Consider the following 20647-nt stretch of genomic DNA (forward strand, 5'->3'; position numbering starts at 1 on the left):
GTGTGTGTGTGATCCAAAATGGCAAATTTCTACCAATGCTGGACTCCTCATGTACGAGGGTGGTTTGAAAAGTTCTCAGAATGGAGTAGAAAAAAAGTACTTACATCACTGAAACTTTTTTAAAATTTTTAAATGTAGTCTCCTTGTAGATTAATACACTTGGTCCAATGATGTTCCAGTGCCTTGATCCCATTTCTCCAGGCGTGCAAAATAGTTGTCAATTCCGGCTATCAATTCTTTGTTTGAAGTGAATCTTCGTCCAGCAAGAAAAATTTTGTTTTGGGAAGAGGGAGGTCTGATGGAGCCGTATCAGGTGAATAAGGCAGGTGTGGCAACAATTCATATCTTGGTTCATGTAATTTTGCCGTGACAACGGCACACATCTTTGATCCAGCTTCAGGAGTCGTGGCACCCACCTTTTAGATAATTTTTTCATTTCTAATTCTTCAGTTAAAGTGTGATATAGCCTTTCAGATGACATCTGGCAAGAGTGAGCAATTTCACGCACTTTAAATCGGTGCTCCTCTGTGACCATTTTGTGCACTTTCGCCAGCATTTTCAAGCATATTTTAGAAGATAACATACAACAGACTCAATACACACATAGTACTGGAAAACGCACTCAGCAGCAAACAGTTTGGACTTCAGAAAGGGCTGTCAACTGAACAGGTTAGATTTACCTTGACAGGTGACATACTAGAATCAATCAGAATTCACTGCCATACCCTCGACAATGTTTTGTTAAGTTGACTATGGCTTTTGACTGTGGTGACCATGAGATCCTAATGCAAAAGTTAAAATATTACAAAGGTAAGTCAATACATAAGTTTCACAATAGAATAGAAGCAATAATAATCGATGTTACTTCTTGAAATTTATTTCACTTTTCTGCATATTCACCCTGTATATTTGGCCAAAAGTCCCTTGTTAGCCAAAAGCAAAGAAGCCTTTTGTTGCTGTTGCTGCCAACATGTAGTGTCATCAGCTACAGCTTCTTCACTTTCAGAACATCACTCACCAAAACAAGAGTTTAGGAGCCCAAACAGATGAAAGTCACTAGGGACTAAGTCCGGACTGTACGGCAGATATTCCAAGTATTTCCAACGACACAGCTTCTGCGTATGTCTTGTTGTGTGAGGGCAGGCATTGTCATTCAGAGGAATCACCCCTTTTGTCAGTGGCCCAGGCTGTTTGTGGCTAGTTGCTTATCAGAGATTCCACACAATGCTGTAAAAAAAAAAAAAAAAACTTGGCATTCACAGTCTCCTGCAAGGCTCGAATTTCATCAGTTTGTCCACTCCCTTGTCCCAAAAAATGATGAGCATCATTTTTCAGGCTGATGAAATGGTCTTGGAGTTTTTGTTGTTGGGGAAGTGGAATCTTTCCAGTCTGTGGATGGCTGTTTTGTTCCCAGGTGAAGGTGGTGAGCTGAAGCCTTGTCCTCTGTAGCAATTCATTCCACAAAGTCCTCTTCTTCCTCAAAGTACTGAATGAGATGCTGCAAAAAGAGACCCATTCTGTTCATTCCCATATCTACATGGAAACTCCACAAATCACACTTAAGTGCCTGGCAGAGGCTTCGCAATAATTCTTCCTTATTCCACTCTTGAACAGGGCATACCCCTATTTCGCATTAATAAAAAAGGAGCTGCTCTTCTCTGAACATTCACGATGTACTGGTAAGGATCCCAGACTGTGCAGCAGTACTTCAAAAGAGGACGGACAAGCACAGTATAGACAGTCTCTTTAGTAGATGTGGACGCAGTCTTCGGTTTGCCTTCCTCACAACATTGTCTATGTGTTCGTTCCAATTTAAGTTGTTCATAATTGTAATTCTTAGGTATTTAGTTGAATTTGAGGTCTTTAGATTTGACTGATTTATCGTGTAACTGAAGTTTAACAAATTCCTTTTAGAACTCATGTAGGTGTCGTCACACTTTTCCTTATGTAAGGTCAATTGCCAATTTTCGCATATTTTCTAAATCATTTTGTGATTTGTTTTGATCTTCTGATGACTTTACTAGACCATACATGACAGCATCATCTGCAGACAGCCTAAGACAGCTGCTCAGATTGTTTCCTAAATCATTTACATAGGTTAGGAACAGCGAAGGGCCTATCACACTACCTTGGGGAATCTCAGAAATCACTTCTGTTTTACTCAATGACTTTTCATCAACTGCTTTGAACTGTGACTTCTCCGAGAGGAAATCACGTATCCAGTCGCATAATTGAGATGATATTTCATAGGCACGCAATTTCACTAAAAGCTGCTTGTGTGGTTCAGTGTCAAAAGCCTTCTGCAAGTCTACAAATATGGCATCATTATGAAATCTCTTATGAACAGCCCTCAACACTTCGTGTGTGTGAAGAGCTAGATGGGTTTCACAAGAACGATGTTTTCTAAATCCGTGTTGAATGTGTGTCAATAGACCATTTTGTTCACAGTAATTCATAATGTTCGAACATAATGTGTGTTCAAAAATCCTGCTGCATATTGATGTTAATGATATGGGCATGTAATTTAGTGGATTTCTCTGACTACCTTTCTTGAATATTGGCATGATCTGTGCAACTTTCCAGTCTCTGGGTATGGATCTTTCATCGAGTGAGCAAGCAACTCAATATGGCTGTTAAGTATGGAGCTATTGCATCCGCACACACTGACAGGACCTAACTGGTATACAGTCTGGACCGGAAGACTTACTTTTATTAAGTTATTTAAGCTGCTTCACTACTCTGAGGATATTTACTTCTAAGTGGCAGCTGTTCTTGAGACACACTTGGGTCACCTATGAGACTGGAAGTACACAAATCTCAACTGGTCATGTGTGATGATGTAAGCAGCTCCATGTGAACAGCCTACAGCACACGTTACACTTTTGATCGTCACATGCTGATCATTACGAATGATGTGTCCCACATATTGCACTGTGGTTTCTGCTGCCACCGTCACAGGATAATGAAGACACACCCAATCTATGATTCTTTAACAAGGAGTGGCAAACTCCTGGATGCAACTGATCAGAAGTTTCCATGATAAACAGTTGTCACCATGCTTAGGACACATTTTGTGATGCACTTCTGTCAACAGTTCTTTGGACCACAAAAACTACACGAGTGCATGCTTTTCTACTGGTGTACTCTAATGCAGCATCCATCATCTTGCACTGGCTATCATACAAAGAAACACCGGCTCTATGAAAAGAATGCATATATGCTGGCAAAATGTGTGCACATAATTTAAACACAGTATGAGATAAGTAGACATTTGCAACTTATTTATTGACCTTCCTCCATATATTTTAGTAGACACAGAAGGTTCATGGTTTTTGTCTTATATGAATGACAGAGAGCAATGTGCTTCCATGTCGTCTCAATCACATAACAATAGGCACTCAGAATTTGAAGCCGTCAGACATGGAGTATCAAAAGTTTTTAAACTGGTTCCTCTGTTATTCCTCAAATACATAAATGATCTTCCACTTGCAGTTCCAGAAAATACAAATTTTGTACCCTTTGCAGATGATAAAAGTATAGGAATAAGTAATAGTATCAGCCCCTAACTTAAAAAGGCATCTAATGAGATATTCAAAAACATCAACAGATGGTTCAAGGCCAATGAATTATCACTGAATTGTGAGAAATCTCAGTATATACAATTCAGTACTTCTCACAGGTTCCACAAGCTAAAAAATGCATTACTCAAGCAATGAACTACAAGAAGTAGAAAGTATTAAGTTCCAGAAAAATGAAAATCTCAATTGTAGAAAGTTTCTTCATTCAACTATGTTCACATTATGCATGATTACTGCTACAGGAAAGTTAAAAATTAAGTTTATTCTGCACATTCCATTCATTAATGAGTTATAGAATCATTTTTGGGGAAATTCCAGTTACAAGGACAGTATCCTCAGAAAACAGTAGCACATTATAAGAATTATCTCTCATGTTAATTCAAGAAAATCCTACAGAAACCTTTTCAAACAACTTGGTAACTGACAACTACTCCACAATTAATATATTCATTACTGTTCTTTGTCATTTCACAAGAAATAGTGACACAATAATAAACACTAGGACAAAAAACAACCACTGCAAAGATCTCCTACAGGTTTGCCATTAACACAGAAAGGAGTCAGATACATTGGTACACGTGTAGTCAGCAGCCTATCAGAGCTTATGACAGAATTAAAAATCTTTCTATTGGGCAACTTCTCCTAGACCATTAAAGAATATGGTCACAGAAATTCTTAAATTTAAAGTTTTACGTTAATGTATATTTAGAATTAGCACTGTACTGCATTATTTTAAAGTCATTTCATTGTCTTGAATTTAAATTAAAATAAATGTACATTCTTGACTTCCTTTCACATTCCGAAGACCACTTTCCATTGGGTCCATGGAATATGACAATTGCAATGAAAAATAGCACAATTCAATGGGCCACTACAATTATTTGCAGTGTTTACGTCAGGGTATATGTAACGCTCACACATATAGTGGTAGGTAAAAAGTTTCCCACAACAGGAACTGACCACTACTTCTTACAGCACACATATCAGTATTACACAGAATTCAGTTTCTCTGTATAGATATTGGTATGCGGTTCAGGAAAGGTGAGATACAGTTGACTATTGGACAGAAGGAATACAGTTGGTGTATGCAGAGAAGGAAGCTAAGCCAGTGATAAAAGGAAAAGCCTTAGTCTTGGAAAACCTGGAATGCAGCATGGTTTTAGATTAGACATATGTTACTGACTAATTTGCACGCGCGCGCACGCGCGCGCACGCGCGCGCACGCGCGCGCACGCGCGCGCACGCACACACACACACACACACACACACACACACACACACACACACACACACACAACCGCAGTCTCGCATTTGCGTGTGTGTGTGTGTGTGTGTGTGTGTGTGTGTGTGTGTGTGTTTCTATTTTTGACAAAGACCATGTTGGCTGAAATCTAACTTCCTGACAGTCTTTTTAATGCACCTTTCTGCAACTCAGCATCTCCGCTATATGGTTAGTAGCGACTATCCTTTTTGTTCTATTGGTACATTCCATCCTGGATTTTCCACTCTTCGACTTTAGCATATATGGTTTGTTTTGTAGTTATCTAGATACCTCATTTTCACTGACATTGACTACAATTTTTAATTAAATACTTACATTCCATTCACTAGCAGTCACTTCTACTTTTAGTTCTGGATCCATTTTTACATCACCACTTGAAGTTGCGATTCCTGATGGCTCTTCTAGGAGCTGAAAATAAAACAAAAAAATCAACTTATAAATTTTTGGAAGAATCATGTCTGCCACAAATTTTGATATTAAAAACTGACTTAATTTGTTGTTATTTCTACCTTTAAGATTTTGAAAATTCCATAAAGCTTATATATTTATTGATTTTTTCCTAATAACATGGCTAGTTAGCTTTCTTGTGTCGACTGCTTCCTCAAAGAAAAATATATTTGTATAATATTAAAATATTCCATCAGATTGAGCTTGGTTAACATACTAATCTTGGCTAAATTTCATGTAGTTGTCTTAATGAATCAATAAAAAAATTACAATCACGAATTGCATCTGATTAGCCTTTTTTGCGCATGTCATGTAATATTACCATTGCAATTTTCCCAGCTCTGCCTCTTTGTGTGTGTGTGTGTGTGTGTGTGTGTGTGTGTGTGTGTGTGTGTGTGTGTGTGTGTGTGAGAGACTGATATTTCATTTACTAAGCCACATACAGTAAATCCCAAAAACACTAATGTGAGGGTGAAGTGTTTCTCATCTCATGACAGATATCTGTGAAATACGAGTTGAAAATTTTGTAGTACAACTGTTCAATAAAGTTAAACTCATAACACTGTATATAGAACTGAAGAAAAAGGAGTTTTAGTTATATACAAAGTAAGTTTACACATCAAATTCTGTCAGTCACCACTCACACAGTGATGCATTAGAAGATGTTAATAAAGAGAAGGCCATTGTACTGCACTGCATATACAGGGTGTTTCAAACCTTTTGGATCAAAATGAAACAGGTGATAGTGGGTCCATAATTGATTATACTGAGATAGGGAACCAATGGTTGGAAATGCATATTTATTGTGCTTCAGACATACACAGCACACACCACATAACAACAACATCGTAACTGTTCAAAGTGATGACCGCCAGTGTCAACGCATAGATGACAATGGCGCATTCAGTTCTGCCACAATCTCGCAAACATATTGGGTGAGTTGTATACTGGAACAGGTAATGGGTGAGAAACAGCGTACACCTCTGATCACCAAATAAACATACTGTACACAACTTGGTTCATGACGTGTAACGACGACCACATGCATCACACTAGTGCATTAACCTGTGCCCCATGCGCGCACACGCGCGCACACACACACACACACACACACACACACACACGCACACACGCACGCGCGCGCACACACACGCACGTGCACACCACTATTCCTGGTGTCAGTTGTCTCTTGCATCAGTTAGCTCAAGATTTGTTGACAGTTAAGTGCTTTACTGTGTTCAGTGCATACTCGTAGTCAAAGATGGAATGTTACTTGTCATGAAAGTTGGCAAAAGGCATTTAATGTATGGTGCGGCAAGATGTAGTGCCCATACAGCAGCATGAGTGTACACAGAACATTTTCCCAATAGACATCATCCTAATTGGAAGAAGTTTATTTCCATGGATATCAACTTATGAAGACATGGTTATTCACGCCACAGGGAAACCAGTCACGGTTCCTGCCAAAGAGATGTCTAAACACCAGACTTACCAAAGATGTTGTTGGATCACATAGCTGACCACCCAGCAACAAGCATCTGTCATCTTGCCTGCGAAACACACACTTTGAAGGATAAAGTGTGGAGAGTACCGGTGAACAGGTATTACACCCCTATCATAAATAACGTGCACAAGCACTGGAACCAACACATTTTGAGCCCCGTGTTCACTTCTGTCAATGGATTAGTCCCCGCAGTGCTGTAGTTCCAAACTTCATACAGTTTGAGTTGTTCACAGATGAGGACTTATTGACCCATCATGGTGTTTCCACCGATCACAACAGCCACGTCTGAAGTGAGGACAATCCCCACGCCACCCACATCAGTGGCCACCAGCAATGATTTTCTGTCAATGTATGGGTGGGCACTGTCCAACATCACCTAATAGGACCTAGTTTGTTGCCTTTCCACTTGACTGGCCCAAACTTTCCTGTTGTTGCAGTGAGATTTGTTGCCACAGTTCATTGAGACTGTACCCTTTGCTACCTGTGAAGGGATGTGGTTTCAATATGGTGGTGCACTGGCTCACATCGATATTAATGTCTCTGAGCACCTGAACAATGTGTACCTTCACCACTGGATTCGAAGGGGCAACCCTGTCCCACAGCCAGCGTGATCACCAGTTCTCACATCTCTAAACTTTTTCTTCTGGGGCTATATCAAGATGTTGGTGTATGAAAGCACTGTAGAAATAGATGAACACCTGCTTATTAGGATCCAAGCTGTATGTCTCCTAGTACAAGAGACACCAGGGATCTTTGAGAGAGTGCGGCAGAATTTTACGTGCCATTACCGTGCATGTGTTGACACTGCTGGCCATCACTTTGAACAATTACAACGAGCTAAGATATTGTTTTGCAGTGTACACTGTATATGCCCACAACACAATAAATATCCATTTCCAACCATTGGTTCCAGTCTCAATACAGTTGATTGTGGACCCACTGTTCCAATCTGACCCAAAAGGTTTGAGACACCCTGTAGACATGGGTCTTCTTATGATGTTTCTACACATCACTAACTACTGCTCAGAATCTTATCAGTTCCCAGTTATGTACAACCATTTAGTGACTGTCATTGCAGTTTGAGACTATCTGTTTACACGGTTCTGCAGCTCAAGGCATAAAATACCAGCCCTGCCAGTCTTGGTAATAAGCTTTGTCCATAACTGACACTACATTCACTTTACTATAGGTTGCATCATAAGTCTAAATGACAGATATAGATACAAGAAAGTATAAAATTGAAAAAAAGTTAATGCAATAGAGGAAATGCCATTCAGTGTGATTGCACACTAGTTCACTTCTGTATAGATTACTCAAAGGAACACGCAGGTAACTGGGCCAACGAAGCATTCAAAGAAGTCAGAAAACGGTGCTAGTGGCTACCATTTTAAAAAATGTTAGTCTCACTGGTGCATACAACTACTGACCTACATTGCTAATGGTCATCTGTTGTGAAATAACCCAACACATTTCATGCTCATGTCAGATTATCTTCTTGAAAAGAAAGTATCCTGCTTGCAGGAACCAATATGGATTTTACAGCAAAATGTGTTAATATAAGCTCTCTTCATGCATCCATGACCACCAGGAGTCCATGCTTAGTAGTAGCTCAGATGACACCACATTTCCTGACTCTAGAAGGCATAAAAAACTGCTGAGTGGGATCGGATACCCACTAAAGTGATTAAAACAATATGTGGCATAATAGCACCTCCCCTATCTAAAATATTCAACCAGTCTTTTGAACAGGAATGATTTTACGATGTTTTTAAGTATGCCAAAGTCAGACCTTTGTTCAAGAAAGGGTCGAGGAAAGACATGGGAAACTATCAGCATATTTTTATTCATCCAGCCCTGACAAAATTGCAACAGAAAGTAGCTGCAAAACAGATCAAAAATTTTACTGTAAAATATGATGTTATTACAAGTAACCACTTTGGATTTCAACCAGGAAAAAACACTCTGGATGCAGTGACTAACTTTATTAAAAAGATGGGCAAATCACTGAGTCAGAGGAGTGTAGTTGCAGGTATCTTCTATGATCTCACAAAAGCATTTGACTCCATGAACCATGTGTGGCTTATCTACAAATTAGACAAATATGAGGTTAAGGACTATTTTCTAAATTGGCTAACGTCATAGTTACACAACAGAAAACAAAGGGAAACTATTGCCTCAGATGCAGTGGATTATTAATCTAAATGGAATACAGTATCACAAGGTGTGCCTCAAGAGTCCATTTTGGGGCCAATCGTGTTCCTATTCTATGTAAATGACTTACCTTTAAATATAAATTCCCCATCAGTTCTGCTTGCAGATGATACTTCTGTTTTAATTGAAGATGATGATGCAGAAAAAAATTCTGAGTTCTGTAATAAGGACACTGGATACCTTAGAAAACTTGTTCCAGTTAAATGGGTAGACACTTAATATTGCAAAACCCAATTGTTACATTTCAAAACCAAACATTCGAAATGTGTGGAACTTCAAATCTGTCATTAGGTATGGGATATTTTTCTGGGGGAATCTTGAATACTGAAACTGCAAACGAAAATTGTCCAATACATGTGTACTGCACAGCAGAGTCTTGTTGCCCATTATTTCAGAAACTGCAAATCTTCACTGTTCTCTCCATATACATCTATGAAATTATAATCTTCCTACACAACAGGCAAAAGTTATTTGAGGAGAATTATTTTAACCATACACATAACACAAGAAACAAAAATAATTTTATGCTACCCACACACAAGTTGAAATTATATGCACATACACCACAGCATATGGTGATGACAATATACAACAAATTAATGGGCAAAAACATATTTAATATGAAGCCAGAATTTTGAAAAATGATTCAAATGGCTCTGAGCACTATGGGACTTAACTTCTGAGGTCATCAGTCGCCTAAAACTTAGAGCTAGTTAAACCTAACTAACCTAAGGACATGACACACATCCATGCCCGAGGCAGGATTCGAACCTGCGACCGTAGGGTCGCTCGGCTCCAGACTGTAGTGCCTAGAACCACACGACCACTCCGGCCGGCCAGAGAAATTTGAAAAACAAAGCTACAGCATATTCTGTGGGAGAAATGCTACTATTCAACAGAAGAATTCACAGAGGGTGAAATGATCATTTGAGCAAGGGGCAATTAAGTGTTAGATATTATTGTATGTATGCATGTATGTATAACAAAATTGTATTATTATTATGATGCTGTCAGTTAACATCAGCTGTTCTTTGTTTATGGGGAAATTTTATCACAATTTGATGTGGCTCCTGTAACTGAATCAACAGATTTAGATTATGTACATTATGAGACAAATAAACCACAATTCACAATTCAGTACATTTCTGCACTGTCATCTAGTGAACAAAATGCAAGCTTCTCGAAAACTGGAACAGGTCTGTCACTGAACTGAAGATATCCCAGTAAACAGAACCGAGTAAGCCATCCTCAACTTGGAGAGATCATCAGATGCCAAATGGCTGATGCAAAGATCAAAATTACTGTCAATTCATTATCATTCTGCAACATCATATGAACCATTAAATAATGTCAAAAGACCCTTGAAAACTTTTCTATTCCAAGGGAAGTTGCAAAGTGAGGAAATTTTAGCAGAATGTAAGAAGACCTGCAAAGGATCAACACCTGGTTTAAAGAGTGGCTGAGCTGTCTTTCAAAATACAGAAATGGCAATATGAGGAAATAGCCCTCTACTTTTAAAGTAAATCACTGGCAAAATACCACTGGAAATAATCACAAATGTAAAATACTAAAAGGTCCATAGCCACAGACACTTAATCATGTATTATGTGGTGTTGCTATCTGGCAACAAACCATATTTTTATGTATAGTGTTATAAGCACGATGTTGCCATCTGGCACAGACACGGTCTGGCTGGATTGAGCTAGGCTGTGGTTAGCACAATTATGTTGCTGAAGTCTGAGTGGGCGTAAACATGCGTGACAACAGCTGAAAGAGTGAATTATTTCTGCCTCTTAGTTCATATCTAGTTAAATTTTTAAGGTAAATAGAATGATGCTTAGCGACAGCAGAGATTATGTTTCCATATCCCTGTAAGTGACTGATTAATAATTAATCAATATTTTCAGTTCATTGTCATACACCAACAAATCTAAGACATTTTTAAATCAAAATTTCTATGATCAGCCGGTTACCCACAGATATTTTTTTTTTTTCAATAGAATTGGTTTCCTAAAGAAAACCCATTAAACAGAGGGTTAAGATGGAACCACCACACAACAGTAATTGTACGGATACACTGCAAGAATCCTCAGAGCACCAATATAAACCTCAGTTTGTGTGACAAGATGGCTTGATACACATGCTTCAAAGTGTGGTTTCTTGGAAGGATATCTGTGTTGAGCTAACATTTTACACAGGAAGCTATAAACCTGAGCAATTTATCACCATCATCACCAACAACAACACTATCCAGTCAAAAAAATATCTTACCCTACTATTTCTCTAATGACTTATTCTATGGAGTCTTTAAACATTTTGGAAATGCTTTCTCCCTATCCACTTTACTCCTCAGTGCAGACATGTAAGCAGTAGTGAAAGCATACAGGCATTTAGCTAATAGTTACAAATGACATATACTGTTTTTATTACAACCATATTGTAAAGTACATACAAATAGACTTCCTACATTCACTTTTCCCCAAACTCACTAGAGCACATTAGGTGAACCTGGATCTAAGAGCCTCATTGCATACAGTGAAACCACAAATTGGTAGTAGTGGAACACTAAAGTGTAGCCAAGAGAAAGCTGAAGCAGTCATGCTAAGTAGAAATAGACAAGAATGCTACGGCTTACAAATAAAAATGTGACAAGAATGAAATTTTCACTCTGCAGTGGAGTCTGCACTGATAGGAAACTTCCTGGCAGATTAAAACTATGTGCCAGACCAAGACTTGAACTCAGGACCTTTGCCTTTCTAGGGCAAGAGCTCTACCACTTGAGCTACCCAAGCACAACTCACAACCCAGCGTCACACTCACAACCCAGCCTCACAGCTTCAATTCTGCCAGTACTTCGTCTCCTACCTTCCAAATGTCACAGAAGCTCTTCTGCGAACCTTGTACAACTAGCAGAATTGAAACTGTGAGGACAGGTCGTGAGTCGTGCTTGGGTAGCTCAAGTGGTAGAGCACTTGCCCGCGAAAGGCAAAGGTCCCGACTTTGAGTCTCGGTCCGGCGCCAGTTTTAATCTGCCAGGAAGTTTCAAAAATGTGCCGCTCTGAAAGTGTCCACCTCATGTATTTCTGGAATTACACAGTGACATAAGTGGAGGGAGACTATCAGGCCTGGAACACTGACCTACAAATAACATTCAAAATTAAGACTCACTACAGCAACTATTTTGTGTTACAGCAGTGAAAACTGAGAAGTGTTCATCAACAGGTGTAACTAGCAGTGACAATACTTGGTTGTTGTTAAAAACCCCATATCAGTATGGTGTGTGAATCGGAGAGGTTCTAATTGTATGCCTGTAATGGTCATTCACATACCTGTTTCATTGCCTCTCCTAATTAATAAGGCTAGGGAGATGAGAAGCAAATGTTGCTGAGTGACAGAATTATGTTACAAGTGGGGAATTAACTGTGTTCTAACTGTTTTGAAAACTGTCACAGTAAGAATAAAATCCTACCATGCAGTAGTCTGGCACACTTACAAGGGAACCTCCCCATCGCACCCCCCTCAGATTCAGTTATAAGCTGACACAGTGGATAGGCTATGAAAAACTGAACACAGAACAATCGAGAAAACAGGAAGAAGTTGTGTGGAACTATGAAAAAATAAGCAAAATATACAAACTGAGTAGTCCATGTGCAAGTTAGGCAACATCAAGGAGAGTGTGAGCTCAGGAGCGTCATGGTCCCGTGGTTAGCGTGAGCAGCTGCGGAATGAGAGGTCCATGGTTCAAGTCTTCCCTCGGCTGAAAAGTTTACTTTCTCTATTTTCGTAAAGTTATGATCTGTGCGTTCGTTCATTGACGTCTCTGTTCACTGTAATAAGTTTAGTGTCTGTGTTTTGCGACCGCACCACAAAACTGTAAGATTAGTAGACGAAAGGACGTGCCTCTCCAATGGGAACCGAAAACATTTGATCGCAAGGTCATAGGTCAACCGATTCCTCCACAGGAAAACACGTCTGATATATTCTATACAACACTGGTGACGGCATGTGCGTCACATGACAGCAATATGTTGTCGACCAACCTAACTTGTACACTTGGCGAATGGGTAAAAAGATTCTTCTACCTTGCCCAATTTAGGTTTTCTCGTGGATGTGACAATCACTCCCAAAAAAGTGATGAAAACATAAGCGTTTGTCACATAAACTGAAAAAAAAGTTAAAACTTTTCACCTGAGGGAAGGTTTGAACCAAGGACCCATCGTTGCGCAGCTGCTGGCGCTAACCACAGGACCACGGCACTCCTGCACTTGCGCTTTCCTTATTGTTGCCTATCTAGCACATGGACTACTCAGTTTGTATATTTTGCTTATTTTTTCATAGTTCCACACAACTTCTTCCTGTTTCCTCGATTGATATGTGTTCAGTTTTACAAGGCCTATCCACTGTGCCAACTTATAACTAAATCTGAGGGGGGTGCGATGGGGAGGTTCCCTTGTTAGAAGAATATGCAGTGGCAGCAAGACAACAATGGATTGGCAGCTAAGGTGCATCTGGACACCACTGCCGGCATTGAAGAAATGCTTTACCTGTAGTCATTATCTACATCTACATCTACATGGATACTCTGCAAATCACATTCAAGTGCCTGGCAGAGGGTTCATCGAACCACCTTCACAATTCTCTATTATTCCAATCTCGTATAGCGCGTGGAAAGAATGAACACCTGTATCTTTCCATACGAGCTCTGATTTCCCTTATTTTATTGTGGTGATTGTTCCTCCCTACGTAGGTTGGTGTCAACAAAATATTTTCGCATTGGGAGAAGAAAGTTGGTGATTAGAATTTTGTCAGAAGATCCAGTCGCAACAAAAAACACCTTTCTTTTAATGATTTCCAGCCAAAATTTTGTATCATTTCTGTGACACACTCTCCCATATTTCGCGATAATACAAAACGTGCTGCCTTTCCTTGAACTTTTTCGATGTACTCCATCAGTCCTACCTGGTAAGGATCCCACACCGCACAGCAGTATTCTAAAAGAGGATGGAGAAACGTAGTGTAGGCAGTCTCCTTAGTGGGTCTGTTACATTTTCTAAGTGTCCTGCCAATAAAACGCAGTCTTTGGTTAGCCTTCCCCACAACATTTTCTGTGTGTTCCTTCCAATTTAAGTTGTTCGTAATTGTAATTCCTAGGTATTTAGTTGATTTTACGGCTTTTAGATTAGACTGATTTATCGTGTGTCCAAAGTTTAACGAGTTCCTTTTAGCACTCATGTGGATGACGTCACACTTTTCGTTATTTAGGGCCAACTGCCACTTTTCGCAACATTCAGATATCTTTTCTAAATCGTTTTGCAGTTTGTTTTGATCTTCTGATGACTTTACTAGTCAATAAATGACAGCATCATCTGCAAACAACTGAAGACGGCTGCACAGATTGTCTCCAAAATCATTTATATAGATAAGGAACAGCAAAGGGCCTATAACACTACTTTGGAGAATGCCAGAAATCACTTCTGTTTTACTCAATGACTTTCCATCAACTACTATGAACTGTGACCTCTCTGACAGGAAATCACAAATCCAGTCACATAACTGAGACGATATTCCATAAGCACGCAATTTCACTATGAACCGCTTGTGTGGTATAGTGTCAAAAGCCTTCCGGAAATCCAGAAATATGGAATCGGTCTGAAATCCCTTGTCAACAGCACTCAACACTTCATGTGAATAAAGAGCTAGTTGTGTTTCACAGGAACAATGTTTTCTAAACCCATGTTGACTGTGTGTCAATAAACCATTTTCTTCGAGGTAATTCACAATGTTCGAACACAATATATGTTCTAAAATCCTGCTGTATATTGATGTTAACGATATGGGCCTGTAGTTTAGTGGATTACTCCCACTACCTTTCTGGAATACTGGTGTAACCTGTGCAACTTTCCAGTCTTTGGGAACAGATCTTTCGTCGAGCGAACGGTTGTATATGATTGTTAAGTATGGAGCTAATGCATTAGCATACTCCAAAAGGAACCTAACTGGTATACAGTCTGGATAAGAAGACTTGCTTTTATTAAGTCATTTAAGTTGCTTCCTACTCCGAGGATATTTACTTCTACGTTACTCATGTTGGCAGCTGTTCTCAATTCGAATTCTGGAATATTTACTTCATCTTCATTTGTGAAGGCATTATATTGTATACCTGACAGTCTGATGTATTGTTCTATGTTGACACAGGCTACATTATCTACTTAACTGAATGTTAAAACGATCTGAATATCTGAAAATAGTTAGGGAATGCACAGTGCATTACACAAGGTCTGTTCAAAAAATTCAGGCACATTTATAATTTAGCACCAATGGTGTGTTGGAGTGAAATGCGGTTGGCGGCCCTGCATATGCCTGTGTTTAATGTGTAACTGCTGGAAGTTTCATTGCTGTATGTATGTTAGTTATTGTTCAGTGGAGTATTGAGTAGAACATTGTGTTGCACAGTTTGTGAATTTTGAGAAGGCAGAGTTAGAGGAGCAACACATCTGCATTAAATTTTACGCGAAACTCAAGAAAACCTTTACAGACACACACCAAATGATGCAGGAATCCTATGGTGATGAGTGCTTCAGCCATAATCAGTGTGACAAATGGTTTAAAAATGCCCAGACAGAAGTTCTGTCTGGCCGCCCTTCAACATCTACCGACGACACTCGTGAGGAGCATCAACAAAATTGTGCCAGTCGAAGACTGAACGTCTGAGAGATTGCATAAGAATGTGATATATCAGTTGGATCATGTCATGGAAGCCTGACACAGCATCTTGGAATACATCATGTTGCTGCCAAGTTCGTCGCACGGATCATGAGTCAAGACCAGAAAGATCTTCACCTCACAATCTGTGAACAGCTTTTGTATCGTGCAAATGAGATTGAGATTTTCCTTACCAGAATCATAACTTTTGATGAGATGTGGATCTATGATTATAATGTTGAGACCAAGATTCAGTCTTCACACTGGGTCCAGGAAGGTTCTCCGAGACCAAAAAAAAGCTCACAAGGTCACGTCAAATTTGAAAGTCCTGCTGATAGTTTTCTTTGACTTTGAAGGATTAGTTCATCATGAATTTGTGCCACTGGGGAAAACTGTTAATTGATGGTACTACTAAGGTGTGTTGCTGAGCCTGTGAGAAAATGTGAGAAGGAAACAACCTGAAATGTGGTGAGACAATTCATGGCTCTTACATCTCGATAACACACATGCACATTCATTCGTGTTGGTGTGTGACTATTGCACAAAAAATAAAATCACTGTGCTGCCTCATCCTCCAAACGTTCCCGAACTGGTCGCTGTGGGCTTTTCTTATTTACAAAGTTGAAAACCCCAATGAAAGGACGAAGAATTGCAATGATAGACAAGGTAAAAGGAAATTCAGAGATGACGTTCTGCACGATCCAGCAAGACTGCTTGCAAAAGTGGAAATGGATCTGGGAGCAGTGTATCAATTCCAGAGGAAAGTATTTCAAAGGGGGGCATACACAATAAGTAGTAAATGGTAAGCACAGAAAAATTCTGTGTACAAAGTCCCATAACTTTTTGAACAGACCTCGTACATATATGGAAAAGTTTCAGAATATAGACAAATTTATGTTTTACCCAACAATATTTTGTGGTTGTCATTGGTAGATTGAAGTTAGCCAAGTGTGACTGATGAAGGGCAATAATTCTGCAAACTTCTATTTAATGTGAAGAATATTACATGAACTGGAGTACTAGAAACTCTTTTGCCATAGCTCAGACTTTTATCCAACAATGAAGTCAGATATTCAAGCATCTGAATCACCACAAGAGGACAGCACTAGCACAACAAGTTCTTCATGTGATACTCATTAGACTGTTGCCTGTAAACACGTGCTACATCAGTGCTCTTGGTGGTGACATGCCTCTGTTGTTCCCGCATAGTGTTTTGTGAAGATGGGGGAAAAAAAAAAAAAAAAAAAAAAAAAAAAAAAAAAAAAAAAAAAAAAAATCGAGATTCGAGCAGTGATTAAGTACTTCGTAAAGAAAGGTATGAAAGCAAAGGACATTCATGGCAATTTCCTGAATACACTGGGGGACTCTGCTCCTTCATATTCAACTGTTGCCAAGGGGACAAATGAATTTAAATTTGGGCGGGAGAGCTCAGATGAAGATCCGCGCAGTGGTCAGCCAAGATTGTCACTACTCCAGAAACCATTGCAAAAGTGCACAAAATGGTCATGGAGGAGCACCAATTGAAAGTGAGTGAAATTGCTCATGCTTGCCAGATGTCATCCGAAAAGGTTTATCACATTTTAACTGAATAATTAGAAATGAAAAAAAAAATATCTGCAAGACGGGTGCCATGTCTCTTACATGGGATCAAAACTGCATGTTGCGGCCAAGGCAAAATTATACGAATTAAGGTGTGAATTGTGGCCACACCCGCCTTATTCACCTGATACAGCTCCGTCCAACTTCCATCTCTTCTGAAAACTGAAAATTTTTCTTGATGGACGAACATTCACTTCAAATGAAGAATGATAGCCGGAGTTGACAACTATTTTGTAGGCCTGGAGGAAACTCATTTTTGAGATGGGATCAAGGCCTGGAACATTGTTGGGCCCAGTGCATTTCCGTTGTGTATCCATTGTAGATTTTGAATATTAGGCTCCATATTGACGGACCTGGATCAGAACTGAATTATTTTTTGAGTACACAGGAAATAGGAGTGAGGGAACTGACATGCAGTTAATTAAACACAGCCCACAAACACCAGAAATGCCACACTAGCAATCCTGCCAGGATCTTACTGGCATTAGATTGATATCACAAATTGTAATGGACGAGCGAGGTGATCAGTGGCAGTATGAGGACTTCAACCTGTATGTGAGACAGTGGATGTGCTACTCAGCTTGTGGCGTCGCAACTAGTGCGCGATCGCCCATTTGTCTATTAAAAGCTTTGCTTCAGAATGTATGTGGGCTGCACTGTAAGCCGGTAGAGTATTATACGGTCAGAAACGGACGAGTTGTGTCCATCAGACTGACGTCACGACCACCTGTTGCAGCTGCGCGTGTGAAAGCAGTGGAGTAGCGCTGGCAGGCCACTTACATTATATGAAACTAAAAATATTAATAACTAATAAAGGAATAACCTGAGGAACGTCATATTTGATGTACAACCTTCTGTTGTGAAAACAAATAATATGTCAAAGTCTGAGATCAAAAATAGTAGTATTTTGGAAGTTAGTAAAATTCCATAAAAAAAACGTAATTTTCCGACAGTCAAGAATTTAAATAAATAAAGTGATGTAATAGTTCACCTTCAGTGACTATGTACAATGATCTGATAACACTTTCAGTGTACATATATAAATTTGGAAAGTTTTTAGTTTCAGAAAACTTCTGTGACTTTTCTATAATAATAATTCCAAGAATTCTAAGTAAATATGTGTATTATGTGTTAGGGTACGTGTGAATGAGAATGCGTGCGTGAGAGTATGTGGGACGTTCAGCATTATTAAAAATCATTCATGTAATTCTCTACAGGAACTGGCAAGTGTTCCAACTCTGTAACGTGGGAACGAATCCACTAGTGGTTCCCCTACTAGTGAATGTCGGATGTCCAAGTATGTATGCTTATGTATAAGAAAGCCAGAACATTCGCGACTACATAATAAATTTCCAGATATAGAGTAAAGCTTATAGTTCATTTTGTTTTGTTTATTTAATTAGAGAGTTTTGTGTTACTTAATTTGATGACGTCAATGAGCCTAGAGAAGTGATTGGTGCTTGCTAGATTTTGGCGCGAGCCGCGTCCTAAAAGTGAGTTCTCATTGGTTGTAAGTGCTGACAGCCAATGAGAAGCAAGATGGTTGGCTGCCTAGTGAGGAGATATAGTTTTGAGTGTGGGAGAGTGAGAGGGGTGTCGCGAGCTAGCTTCGATTGGAGGCGGTTATGCTGGATGTGACTTTTCGCATTATGTGTAAGATGAAGTCTTGGGATGACTTCCGTGTTATGGTCCAGTGTTAATGGTATCTGGTAGTGACCAGAAACTGTTTATGAAAACTTTAGAGTGTTGTGATAATTCGTTCTGACAAAAATTGCGAGTGAACTTTGAATTATATAGCGTGGCGGTACTGAGTATATTCTTACTGAGTATTTTATGACAAGCATAAACTTTTACTAAAGACAACCACTGAATATCGTGTGCAGAAGTAATTGGCTGATCATTGACTGTGTTACAAGTAATTGGTTTCGGAATTTGGGAACGTAAAAGTTCTGGCTGTTTTTAGGTATGGTGATAACTGTGAGCAGAAACTTTAGTAATTTCGTAATGTGGGCTGATGATCTTGCTTAACGGCAATAAAGATCTATTGAAGGTTTAAATTTGAACTTCATGTTTAAAGTATGAGTGACATCCCCTTTCCGAATCATTTCTTTAAAATACATAGACAATTTTCAGCAAATTTTACTTATAGCGGCCTCCGGCGTGTAGCTATGAGGTTACAGTTTCCTCAACACTGCTTTTCTGTGATCTCGTAAGTAGTTGCAGTCAGGAGTTTACGTGCGAAGATCTACCGCTGCAAAGAGGTAGGTGAACAAAAATTATAAAAGAAATTGCATTGCAGCATCAACGTAATAATCCGTCGCAATTGGTGCATCGCACGCACGCACGTAAAAAATCCGTCGCAAGCTCATATCTACATCAAGTGTGGCTCAGTTCCTCTCTCACTGCATCCACTGGAACTCTTAGCAAGTTTGGAGTGGAGTTCACAGTGCCAGCTGCCCAGATAAAGGTGTGTGGTTCAACGGTGCTGACTTCGAGGCGGCGGGACTGTCGCCCTTGCAGAGCACACAGTGAGAACACTAGCTAGCTTTGTTGAGGCTGTCCAAACAACGTCGTGCTGTCTCTGGTGTATTCAGAACCTACCATGAGAGGACACAGTACTTGCTCTAATTCTTGTCAAGTGAGGCACTGACACTTGTTGCCAGAAGCAAGTGGTGGCTTCACACTCTGAACCCTATGTGCGAGGGATCTTCCAATAACTTGTTCGGCTGTTTTGCAATCGAGGAGGCCACATGTATATGACAGACTGTGAAGGAGATTACAAGGAGGATTTGTTCACTTTGTTTGACAAAATAGAAAGTTTTCTAAAAAGATCATGAACTGTAGAAAGTTACAGTAACAAAACTGTAATTGACAAGGTACGTGTGGGATGAAATGACGAGGAATCTAGTACATATGGTAGTGAGTCATGAAATGAAAAAATACCAAGTTGGGTATAGCGTATTTGTTCAAATATGACTAATCACAAGCTTACAACTGAAAATTAATATCAGAAATGAGAGCTAATCTTGATAAATTCAATTATGATTATAATGAATTAAAATCTAAATTTGTTAAATTAGAAGATAAGTTAATTATATGGAATTAAAATTGATATACAATTTCGTACTAGTGAATTAAGAAATAAAATTAGAAAATAGTCAATTAAGAAAAGATATTAAAACTGATATTAGTCAATTACAACATGAGGTTGAAATGACTGGGCTGGAGGTAATAAATAAAACTCAAGATAATTTTGTAAAACGTAAGGAAAGAGACAGAGGATTTATATGTAGCTTGTAAGAAAGTGCATAGTTTCAGTGTTGA

General features: G+C 39.3%; 1 protein-coding gene across 9 annotated transcripts in view; it reads right to left on the minus strand.

Moving 5' to 3' along the window:
* The window catches only part of LOC126427362 (zinc finger protein 708-like), an 86835-nt gene that overhangs the window by 40784 nt on the left and 25404 nt on the right, over positions 1-20647 (minus strand). For all 9 annotated transcript variants that reach the window (XM_050089710.1, XM_050089703.1, XM_050089711.1 and 6 more), the window contains one exon: positions 5176-5268. Coding sequence is in view for 1 of the 9 variants with exons in the window: in XM_050089711.1 (XP_049945668.1) it covers positions 5176-5268 (93 nt within the window). In the remaining 8 variants the exon portion in view is untranslated. The remainder of the gene's footprint in view (positions 1-5175; positions 5269-20647) is intronic.

This window comes from Schistocerca serialis, chromosome 11 (genome assembly GCF_023864345.2).
Source record: "Schistocerca serialis cubense isolate TAMUIC-IGC-003099 chromosome 11, iqSchSeri2.2, whole genome shotgun sequence".
Classification (NCBI taxonomy): Eukaryota; Metazoa; Arthropoda; class Insecta; order Orthoptera; family Acrididae; genus Schistocerca; species Schistocerca serialis.